This window comes from Calonectris borealis, chromosome 1, assembly GCF_964195595.1.
Source record: "Calonectris borealis chromosome 1, bCalBor7.hap1.2, whole genome shotgun sequence".
Taxonomy (NCBI): domain Eukaryota; kingdom Metazoa; phylum Chordata; class Aves; order Procellariiformes; family Procellariidae; genus Calonectris; species Calonectris borealis.
The window spans coordinates 72,249,989-72,262,571 of record NC_134312.1 but is presented as its reverse complement, the minus strand read 5'-3'; the positions used below and the strand labels follow the sequence as shown (position 1 = coordinate 72,262,571).

At 39.5% G+C, this 12,583-nt stretch overlaps 1 protein-coding gene across 1 annotated transcript in view; it reads right to left on the bottom strand.

The window, feature by feature from the left end:
• The window catches only part of PIK3C2G (phosphatidylinositol-4-phosphate 3-kinase catalytic subunit type 2 gamma), a 209,323-nt gene that overhangs the window by 24,005 nt on the left and 172,735 nt on the right, over positions 1–12,583 (bottom strand). Inside the window, exons 30-31 of the mRNA XM_075160158.1 lie at positions 7,545–7,620; positions 14–108 (exon numbers count right to left, since the gene is read on the bottom strand). Of these exons, the coding sequence (XP_075016259.1) occupies positions 14–108; positions 7,545–7,620 (171 nt within the window). The remainder of the gene's footprint in view (positions 1–13; positions 109–7,544; positions 7,621–12,583) is intronic.

Sequence of the window (12,583 nt, the reverse complement as noted above, 5' to 3'; positions counted from 1 at the left end):
TAAAAATACTCACAATGTTCCTCATGTGTTTCAACATTACTGTCAGACGGGTGCTCTCGTAGGATATGACTAATTGTACTCCAGGCTTATGATCAGTTGACTGAGGACCTAAAAAAGGCCAGATAGTTTGATTTTTTAGTTAACAGCTCAGTGGAAGTACATCTGTAAAATATTGCAGCACACGTGAACTAATATATAAAAAGAACCTACTGCATGCTTAAATCAGGGATGAAATTAGAAAACATGGATAAGGAATGTGATAGAAGTGGTCTGACATGCAGTGCTCATTTTCTTTCCTGTTTATACATTGACAGTGAGATTTTTTGTCTTCTAATTGCCATCAATCTGAATTTCAGTGGGAAATTTATGCTTGAGTAACAAATAATTGGGGGTGGTTTTTTTGGCAATCATTGATGACACTAGTCAGTATTGTTGCAATTCTTCTGTCTAGTTAAAAACATTGGATTTTTTTTTTCAGTTCCCAGCAGAAAGAAAACAAAAAAGAAAGAAAGAGCAAGTTTCCAGATCAGTTCCAAAACAACTGTTACAGAAACAACATCTATATCTATCATACATAAATTCTCCCTTCCTCATTCTGTATTTTTCCTGTTCCAGGCTGGTTTTTGTGCAATCCATTGCTTTCATAGATTTTTCTACTAAGATGCATTTACAGAGTTTGATTCCATTCCCATTGGAAAAAACATTTCTCAATTTCCAAGCAAGAAGGATCAGTCTTATAATGTGGAAGAAACGACTAAGCATATCCTGGTCCTTCTTTCTGCTGGAGGCATTGAGCCCGCTGTCTTCACTGCCAAAAAGGTGTGTCCTTGAAATTGGGTAAGTAATGCGGCTTACCTGACCCACAGAGACAGCGGAGAAAATACAGATGGCTTTTACCACAATACACCAGGTAATGGTGAACACAACCACCTCTCCTCGATATCTATCTGACCACCTTATTTTGCAGTGTTAAGTCTGAGCAGGGTCAGACCCATTTTGCACCACTTGGTTGGAGACTTGGGGTTCTCCCCACATGGTCATCGTCAAAGACAGTCCAGACGCTGCCTGTGTGAACTAGCCTGGTTTTACTTATGCAAACAGGGCTTCATTTAATTAGACCAAAGCTGTATTACAACCAATCTTATATATTTACTATACTGGGAAAAATAAGAATTCAATCCTGCTAACCTTACAACAAAATAGCGATCTCTCACGAGCAGGGCTCTGTTCTGCCTGCCTCCCTGTTAAAGAAGTAGCTGACCTTGAGACCTCAGACAGAAAAGTCCTGCTCCCCTGCATGCACATTGGGATCTGCCGCTGACACACCGGCCTTAAACCCATTGCAGGGTGAGATAATGACACAAGACAAAACAATATAGTTGTAATTAATTCTTTAAATAGAAACATATATTTTAAGAAGCGGAAGGAACGAGAAAGGGTGATGAGAATGAAAGAACTACCATCACACGCGAGGGTTATGCACTAGCAAGAAGAGGCTTTTTAGACAGTATCGGGACTGTTCATCCTCAATAGCAGGCAGGATTCCCACATCTTCCTTTCAGCCTCAGCAGACACCTGTGCACGCTCTGTCGCGCTCTTGCTCTCTCTTTTCCACATGTGTACCAGAGCTGTTACAGCCAGGGTTGTAGGAGCAAGAAATCAGACTCTCTCTCCTCAGCCTTTACTCTGTTATTCAGCAGAGGAGGCAGCAGAGTCGAAGTTATAATGAATAAGCCACGTTGGCTGTATTTTTCTGAAGAAACCAAATGTGTAAGCTCTGGAGTGAACAGAGGCTAAAATAACCACTAAGCAGATAGATAGATGGTGTCATGTGCTATTGACAGCCAGAGAGCTAGTGCAATTGCCATTTATCCTAAGGAAAGGAATTCAAATGAATTAAAAATAACACAGCGTGTATATACAACTGCCATAATATAATTTTTCCAGGCAACCTGAATATCAACACCTCTGAGTTTTTGATGTTTGGACTGGATTTTTAGAACATGAATCCATCTCCAATTTCTTCCCTTTAAGTCTACAAAAATACAGTTTTAATCACATCCTAATTAGAGAAGGGCCTGAAACAGACTCTTAAGAATTGAAATCCTATGAAGAAATCACTAACCTGGAACCTAGAAGACCAAGGTGCAGTTCTTCATTTGTTATTCTCCTTCATGAACTTCGACAAATCACTTAGCCAGACTGTACCTTATTTCATTTCTTGTTGTATGCAAATAAGGACAGGGAGGGGTAGGGGATGAAAACTCCATGAACCAGACAATGCTGAGTTTTTTCCAGGGCAACAAAAAGCTCACAAAAATCGATTCTTCCTGCTATCATGCAAAGCCATTTTACCTTTTTTTTTTTTAAGTTGTGGGTCCTTTTTCCTTTAAGTCGCAACAGGAAAGGTAGAATCCTAGACAATTAAACACGGTGTAACACAAGGGCAGTTGCCTTTTAACATAAAGGCACAATTCACTTGCAAAGCTCTGTTAATTTTGTGAATTACAGTGGGTCATCCTGAGCAGCTTAGCAAGAGCAACAGATTTCAGAGGCTAAATTACATCATTAGAACTCAGCTGATTCAGAATTTCTTTCCTCTCCTTCCTGTACTACCAGTGCCTTTTTCTGCATTACTTAAGTTTTATAGTGTGAGTGCTTCTATCCAGTCAAGGAATTTTGCTGTGGGAGTTGGCATTTTTATTTAGAAAAAAACAAATGTAAATAAGTCTCTAACCCAGCTGAAAATAATGAAAAACATGGGAGGGGAAAACACATTTCTAACTGAGTATGTAAAATGAAGTCCGAAACAGACACTATGGGCACAGCTATTACTAAAATATTTGCTTTTGCTATGTAATAAATTGAATACTAACGGAAAAAATAAAAAAAATTAAAAGGAAGGAAAAGAAAAAAATAACAGAGTGCAGGGAATCTGATAAACATGGAAGAAACTTCCATTGTTTATATTTCATAATAAAAGACAGTTATTGTTAGCTACACTCAGCTGGTATATTTTAGGTTTTCCCACATACAGTGCTAAATCATAGCCTCTTTGAAGTCTAGGTGATTTTAGCTTCACATGATAATAAAATACACATACAATAATTACTTGCAGTCTATCCAGCTTGGGCAGATGGACTTGAGCTCAGGCCCTGCATTTTTAGGAACTGTCATGCTCTACTTGCACTCCAGTATAGGCAAAGACCAAATGCTGGTCTGTTGTAGATACAGGACAAAGCTCCACTGACTTCAGCTGAAGCAAGATTTCCCTCCCAGGGATTGATTCTTCGCTCACTGGTGTCAATGCAAAAGCTGTCAAATACCAAACGAGGACCCTGGAGCGCTTATAGCATTTTTCTGTATGACTGGAGCCTGTGTGTCCCAGCACTCTGCAGGAGAAGTCAGCCACCAATCCCTACTACAGAAAAACTCAAACACTGTGCCAGTTTATAATCTCTTTTATCAAAAACATAAACACTAGAAAACTGTGGGTCCCTCCTTCTTTTTGAATGACGAAATTAAGGCAATTATTGTTCAAATTTCTACTGAAGGTGGAATGAGCTTCGGAGTGGTCAAGTATGCAGTGCTTGTATTTATCTAGATAGTCTTTTCTAGCATGTTGGAGAACGACCAGCTCTATATTCTATCATTTGTGCAATGTTTTCAGTAGCAGCATTTTAAAATAAGCTCTGCAATACACTTTGCACAATGCATGAGAAATATAAACAGTAAGGAAGATGTTACACAGAAGACAAAATCAATAGGGAAACTATAATTTAATAATACATTGTATTTCACACGTGGATTGCAAAGCAATGTGAAAACATTAATTAGGTGTCACAGCACTACCATTAGGGAGTTAAGTATTATTCTGTATTCTGCACCTTCAGATTTTTCTTAGACCTTTCTTCTTGGTGACAGCCTGTTTTGACATCTGGCACCAGAGGGTACTGGAACCTGTTTGGTTTTCCAGGGCCAGGGTTGAATGCCCCAAGCCAACAATCCGCCTGCTTTAGCTACAGCTTGGGTTTATGAGCTTCCGATGTACCCGATTTCAGATAGTCAGCTGTAAATACATTAACTGACTATCTCACTGGTTTTATCCTGGAAGCCAGCAAGAGGTACTTATGGCCAGTAAAATGGCCTAAATGCAACTAAAGTAGGAATGCAACTTGCGGCAAAAGCTTTACATCGACAATGCACAACTGCAGCAGATCGAAACACTACATAACATGAGCAAAATAGCCTACTCTCCTCAGGGACTATTCATGAGGACTGCGATTCTGCACGGAGAGGCATACTGTATGATAGCCTTTTTGGAAAGCTTGGATCTTCCTTTAGAAGGACACAGGGCTAGTTTCTCTACTGCACTAAATGGACAAAAGCCCACTGAAATGCATGAAGCACTAATCAAACACGCCAGAACTGGACCTGGGTTGTGCACTGTTATAACCAATAGCAAAGACTTCAAGATTTCATAACTTTGGTAAAACAGTCTGAATTATTAATATTTTCAGGAGATATAAACTCAAGAGAAGAGAAATGAACAAGATGATTGATATAAAAATGTTTTTGATAGATTTTCTTTCTTTCTTTTCTTAAAGGCCCTTTATAAAAGGTTGTCTGTGAAATCATTCCTGATACCTGCTCTCACTCCCTTGTAAAGAGCTTGGTATAATGAAATGCTGACAATATTCAGTATAATTCAGAATTCACCTCACTGGGAGTACTGAATCAGTATTCATGTCAAAGTAAATTTAGCACTGATTTTTAATCTCTTCATTGCTAGGAGCACAGTACAAATTCATAATTTTTAAATTTTATTTTACTTTAGTAAGTTTAATTACCTACAACATTTATAAATTAAAGCAGTGTAAGAGAAAGATGCTGTCTCGATCAGAATTCATAACCCACTTCTATTGGGCATTCATTTTATTTTATATTAATCCTAACTAAGAGACAGATGATTTGCTTGCGTAAAGGCTGAAAGAGAAATCACCACATTCATGGAAAGCTACAGCCCATATTAAACCTGAGTTATTCTTCAAAACAGGCAAAAATTAAGGCCCTTATAAGCTCATAAAGCAATGAAAGCTGTGGGGGAAGGATGTATTCTTTTCATGGAAATTGCCTCTGTCCTGCAGGCTCAGTGAACTTAATTCCTGCCCCAGGCTGACTATGGCATTACTACAGGGCTTACTTTTAAAGAGCGTTTCAGGGCACCCTCAGCAAACAAGAGCCTCCAGGGCCACTGTGCTTTTCCCAGCAACTCCTTGTTTGCTACCTGGCAGCTTGGCATGATCAGCCACCTCCTGCCTTAGCTGGACTTGTGTCTTCTCCTTCTCACAGGACGGATGATAATAGAGTGCAGAATGCCATGCAGCAAAGATCTAAGTGAGCTAGCTAGGGTATGGCAGCAGCCTAATTCCAACAAGAAGGGGCAAAGCATAGACTAACATATATGAAAATAATTTTTCAGGTGGGTAATTAGCACGTGCATGGCTGGTCTTCCTCTGATAGCTGAGCTAGCTCATTTACAGCTAAGCTCACCTCCTTCCACAGTTCACTGCAATCGACTGTCGACCAGGTGCATTCTCTTCCTCGCTGACCAAAGTGGTGCCATACCCAGAGCAACTCAGCCCATTATTCTTGTTCTCTGTTTTTACAGAGTCTAAACTCATTGGGTCCTGATTTGGACCTTGTGTGCTACTGGTATTCTATCAATGAATTATAGAGATGAATTTTCTAGGCCAAAGGGAGGTGGGTTTTTTTGGTTGTTTGTTTGTTTGTTTGTTTTTTTCCTTCTCTCTTGTGTTAAACAAAGTTTTTGCACTGAGTCTAGAACTGAAGTGTCCAAACTTTAAAAGGCAGAGTTCCCAAGCAGGAAAAAAATAATCCCTCTGTAACCATACTGCTTGAGGCCAGAGACACATTAATCTCCCCCAACCAGGTTGTGACCTTCACCTCCACTAACTGTATAATGAACCAGCAGGTTGGGTTACCTGTCAGATAGCTTTCATCAAACACCCACTAAACACATTCTTACCTCTGTTTCTTTATTCTCGTCTCTGATTTTGATGTCATTGACAACAAAAATAAAGGACTTACTCTTCAGACTATATTGATTCAGGACACCACTGTAGGAATTATGAGGTTGTAATTTATTTCTCAACTTTATTACAGACTTGGTTCATGCTTTTGCATAAGACTTTTACACCCAGATTCTCTGAAATAGTTAGGCACCTAAATATTAGTAAAATGTCAAAATCCTTCTAAAGACCTGGGACTTTAATTTCCTTATGCCTCAGCTCACTCTCACATGTTTGCATCTTTGATTAAAGACTCTACAGAGAGAGGCAGCCTACGGACCCAGGCTACGCGTTACATTTGAACTCTGGTTTGGATTTTCTGTGACAAGATTTAGCCTTGTATATTCCTAACACCTAGGACATCTTTGCATTATCTCCTTGTTCCTTTGTAAAAGTTAGAACAACCATTAGTAATTTCCAATAGTCATAATGGATTTAATATGATAATGGCATGGCCTAATCAAATAAACTCTACACAGGGGGAATCTTACAAAGGCTGAGAAGCTGGAATGGGATTTATTTTGTTCTGATGGATTAAAAAAAATGGTCCCAGCAAAAGAGATAATGAAGCCCCTGTCTGCAGAGAGATTAAATTAACTTAATGGACATGCAAACTAAATATGCAGAGATACTTGCACTTCTTTCTGAAATGTGGATAACTGGTGATCTTGGAAACTATCCTATCACTTGGAGCACATAACAACCAGCTGAACTGCTGTGGTGCAGAGTGCAGCTGCAGGCTTCTTTATGAGATTTTATTTTGCCTAAAAATTGACCACGGAAGATAATTTTCAGTGCAGAACTAGTGCAGTGGAAGACAATAAACATTCATTTTATGGTTTATGCTTTGGCTCTTAATGCTCTAATGCCAGAGATTAGATTAAATTAGGTGCTGGACAGAAGAGGGAAATGGGTTAAGTATTTAGATAGACTAAGGGAACAGTGCAGAATCTCATTTAGTAAGAAGTGAATTACCACTATCATTAATAATGTATGCCTAAGCATTAACACAATGTTCTGTTATTTACCTGCTCCGCTCATTGTGAAAATGACTTTAGAAGTCATCCCTGATTTTCTTTGCTTGTCCAAGCACACATTGTGCTTTGTCATGACTCAGATCCTTTCCTCCAGATTCTTCTCTGAAGATTTTCTTTTGTAAAACAAGAAACCTGCCACAGTTTTTGTAAATAAACTTTTACTTTGCATATAGGTATGTTTATTCAAAAAGAAATGAAGAAAGGTTGAGGAGAATATGTCAAAGTGCACGAAAGCTACAGGTCACATTAGTAACACATTTTCAGAGACCTTGAGAAACCAGGAATTATTTGTTGGTATCTTTATATCTTCCAAAAAAAGCCACCTAAACACTTTAGACTCACCTCTGCATTATTACATTTAATATTATTAAAGAAGTCCTTCTTAGAAAACAAGTAAGATTGGTAATCCACATACCTAAGGTCACAGATGATGAATCTTCTGCCAAGGTATTTTTGGACCAATTCAGGAAGAAGCTGAGTACAAGATCATTCTGAAGGAAAATAAAAATACTTTAGGGAATATCATATGTTGTGCTCTGTTCCTTAAATTATTGCCTTCCGAGCAGACTGCTGGTAGGTTTCTAATGTATATATTAGAGTTAGCAATAAAGGGGAGCCTTTCCCCTCTGATCATGGGCAAGGACCCCAGGGAATGATTTCTACTCAGGCACTGGGAAGACAATGGTGCCCCTTACCACTGGCTCAGGCACGCTGCATCGGTGCCTACCTAGCCCCTTTCTGTCAGCACTCTTCCAAAGAGCGATGTGCCACGTGGGCCATAGATTTGCATTCTTGCTTGATCTCCAGTGTCTCGAGATATGTATTAGCAGCTGCAACTACTTTTACAGAGCAGCCCATCTGTGAAACAAATGCAGGAGAACATCTTTACTGTGTATTGTGTAGTCAGCATGAAATTCGCCCTTGGCACAGGACCGACCCCAAGCATCTGACCTAATGTGTGCCTCCCTGAAGTCTAGATATTGTGCATACCTCCCTCACATGGTGGCTTAATGGACACTCACACTGAAATCTCCATACAGACTTAACTCCTACCAGAAGCCAACGGGGAGTGAAGGGGATGATCATATTTCGCCATCCTGTTTAAAAGAGTAATCCACCTTATGTACTGCACTATAACTTTTATTTTTATGTACTGACCTGTACTGCTCTAGTGAACATATATAACAGGTAGTTACATGCAGCTGTAGAGAATTAAAACAATAAACCAAATCCCCAGATTTGAGTATTGTGCAAGGCAATAAAAATGTGAATTCTGAAATGGACTCTTATGATTCTGAATCAAAGGTGGACAGTAATTACATTTTATTAGCTTTTTCATAAAGCCGTATTTCAGAATGGCCATTCTTTAAGAGGGTTAGAATTGCTACATTCATACTGATGTTACTTGGACTGACGCTGTAATGAATGGGTAGAACAAGACACTTTTCAGATTCTAGCATTAAAATGTCACCCTTGTTTTTTTCCAGGCCATGGAAAATAATGTGTCTCTTATCGGCAAGGTGTACTTCATGCAGCATTTGTCTTGTTTCAATTTGACAAGTTGTGGCATGATTTGTGCAAGGAAAAGAGAAAAGGAAGAGTTTAGTGACAAACACAGCTAGTGAGGAGTTAACGTGGTTACAGCAGACAGAGGAACAAGATATGTATGTTCAGCATAGAGATAAGATTTAGCAATCTGGATTTATTTTAGCAGTTGCCTTTTATTTTTCATTCTACTGTTTGGAGTTTTTCCTCACACACTGATATTTTCTTTAAAAGAAAAATCAGGGAAAAAAAAAGGATAAACCAACAGAATTGTTTTCTTCGAATTGAACGACAAATCCTGAAGCTATTAGCAGTGGACTGCCGATATACCTGTCTGTTCTGAGCATGAATAATTATTCTTTCATCTCATGAAGATAGCTTACAGGGGAAAGCCCATACACCTGCTTCAGCTTCCAGTAGCTTTAAACAGCCGAGTTATTCCCTGTGGGACCTCCATTTGCTCTTTCAGCACAAGTCCCAAGTGTAGGAAATCTCAAGGGTTGAAAGAGTATATTTTTGGCAGCTCAGCCTTTATTTAACAGCATGAAAATAAGCAGAGAAACTTAAGTAGTCCTTTGAGTTCAAAGGTCTCGAGAGAAGTGGGCAGGAGGTAGAAGGAAGGGTACACTAACTGACTTGAAAGAGAAATAAAAAATTCCACACTGAGCAGCCTGGTGTCCTGCTTCCTCTCCGCTTACTTTTTCAGCAATAAATGGAAATATATGAACAGAGAGGTTTCTAAACAAGAGGTGCAAAGACTGTTTCAGGTGATAGTTCCAAATTCTCATTTCTAAAGGAGACATTTGGTCATTTAAGTACAGAAGTGGAATTCGTGCAGATCTTGCATCAGGCATGAACACGACAGGCATGTACACTGCTGGTGCCACAGCACTGACTTCAAAGCTTTCCCTGCCTGTGTGTCCATTGTACCAACAGGTATTGAAGCATGTGGAGAAGCAGCAAGGCTAATGTTGGCAAATAGAACGCAAAAACATAATTGAACAGGTCATATTGCAGGGGCAGATGTAGCAGTCTATCCAGGGCAAAGGGCTTCAAAAGCAATGGGGGACATCTCCTAGGCGTTTGTGGCAATAAGCACTTTGCATACTATTATTCATAAGACAGCAATTTCTCCCTGAACTGTGTTAATCTGCCTGCTGGAGGAGTCCACCGTTTAGATTTCCACCAGCAAAGCGTGTAAGTACCTTCTTAAGTTCACCCTTTGTCAGCAGACCACCAAAGCACACGCTGAACTTTCAGGTGATTCCTAAATCAATGGGACTTCAATCAACTGGCCGCCAGTCAATGGGACTGAAGCGTAGGCTTAGGGGTTAAGCATGCATCTAATTACACTGTGAAATAGAAACAGGCACATCAGACCTTTGAACATATGAACATGTATGATCACAAGCGTGCTGTATTTAGGTGGATAGAGTCCACTTCTAAACAAGCAATTGTTGTTACAAAAATGTGACCATAGGTGGGAATCTTAGAGACTCTGTGACAGTCTTGGCAGATAGGCAGGCACTGAGGATGACCACAAGCACTCACCTACCCTTTTTCCCCTGGAATTTTTACCTTTAAATCGGTCAATGGAAATTCCCTAAAATACTGCCCATTTAGGGATTTTTAGGAAAGCCTCCTATCATTTGTCTAACCATTCTTACCTAATAAGACAACTATCTTTAACAGGTAACGTTGATATTTTTCCAGGTCACTCAATAACATTAGGCTATTGGGGAGCAGCCAGGTATGTATGGGTGTATCAGTGTCGGTTCTGGCTAGAACTCACGCATGACCTTTTTTCAGCCATTAAACTCAAAAGGGACAAATTCTACCTTCACTTACACTAGAATACAACTGAAATAAGCAATTTCAGTGGCATCGGGTGAGCTGGCACAGCCCCGCACCACTGTAGCATGGTAGAATTTGTCTACTGATCTCCATCAGAGACTAACTAGAAAAGCGCTCTCCTGTTAGTGAAACAGCCAGATTTCAAGCCAGATTTAATTTAGTTAGAAAGAAAAGCAGCTCTCCTCTGCTTTCAGCTTTCTTTTCAGCTGTGTTAGAGTAGATTTGGGGTCAGAGAACACCCATGCACCTGTTATAATTTAACAGGATGAAGAATCAGCAGGAAAGAAAGAAACCAGAAAAAGCTGACCTTGCTGCACTATTACAACTTCAGGAAAGGACAGCGGAAAAGAGAGGACTTTGAACCCTCCCCATTTTGGCTCTGCTGGATGCCTTGCTGCAGGAGTACGGGAGTGGTGGGAGTTTAAGGGACCCACATACCTCAAGTGCACTTTGTACCACCACGTTATGTACCTCCATACGGGCACTGCGGGAGCTATTTTCTCATCTCTGCAAATCCCAAGTAGTGCCAGTGAATAAAATACAAATGAAATATGGGAAGCTCTTATCAAACTCGATTACTTTTATAGTGTAAAACGTTAGTCACTCTAGAACAACGCTGTCGTCCTGGTTTTCACTCTATGCTTGAAAATGAGTGAACATAATTTACAATCATTTCCATTTACATCCTCTTTAAAGCCCTTTTACACAGTCTATAAGTTACCATAAAGCTGTTTATAGAACCTATCATAGCTGATACACCGTACTGTTTGCTTACCTGCTTGCACTACATTTATCTTTGGCCCCAAAGTCCTTAGTTAATTTTGATACTTAGAAAATTTTTATAGAGCCAAAACGCAATATACCTAATTTCTTTTTACCGGTTAGCCTACAGTACACCTGCACTTACTATTATGTTTGCCAACCCCCCTGATAAGCAACCATGATAAGCAACCCCCTCTAACATCCAACCCCACTGAACTTGCACACAAAACCAATCTATGTGAAAGGTGTGGGACAAATAACATATGTTTATTTAAGGCTATGTAGTTTTGCAAGATCAGTATGTACATCTAGTGTCTGAGCTGTGTTATCAATAACAATATCCACAAATTAAATGCCACTTCTTTTCAATGATGAGAGATGGGAAGATTATCCAGAGAATGTTACTAGCTGGCTGATGGTACCAAATGCACATGGTTGCTATATAAAACATTGCTTTAGGTTCAGTTTTAGATTTTTCACTTGTAATGGTGAGCCAGGTGCAAGTTGTCTTTTCAAGATAAGCATGAAGCATTCAGCTCTGTGAATGCTGCTGTTTGACACCAGGGCCAAGAGCAGACTAAATTAATGGAGCCTTACCTTGCTTTTGTGTCCCCAGGGAGCGTACAACCCTCCTACAATACAGCAGTAAAATGACAAGCCACTACAGCAGCCCTAATTTACATGACATGTTATGAAATTTGGGCTGCAATCTCCATTCAGCCCACCATTCAATTGGAGTTAAGAGTGAAATAGAGAAAAATGTAAAAGTGGTCAGCAGCAGCTTCCTTTTGTCACAGATTTGATTTATACTTTGATAATGTATATTTTTGTCCTCCTCCATGTTACCAACCTCCAATTTATTGTTTCTTGATGTTTCACCTCTTATTGGTGGCACCACTTGTTTGTTTTGCCATTTAATGAAGCAAAACTCCAGGAGTCTAAATATTGTTGAGTATGTTGCCTTGCTGATCTAGAAGACCCAGGTGTTTCAACGCATTGCAGCTGATGAGCTAGTCAGCAATGGTGCAACTGGCACAAACTAAATATTCTTACAGTGTGATCACATATATTGCCACTGGTTTGGGAAGAGTAGAATGAAACTAAAAAAGCTGCTGAAACTTGGTTTTGATCCTGTCCCAAATGATTCAATATGACAATGAAGGTGCATCAACTTTTGCATTTTAGTGATTAATATAATGAATATAGCTTATTGTTCATGTATATAGCCTGGTGGTGTAGTTAGTTATAACCGAGCGTTAACCTGAATTTAGGAAAAGCACTCCTATTCTAGGC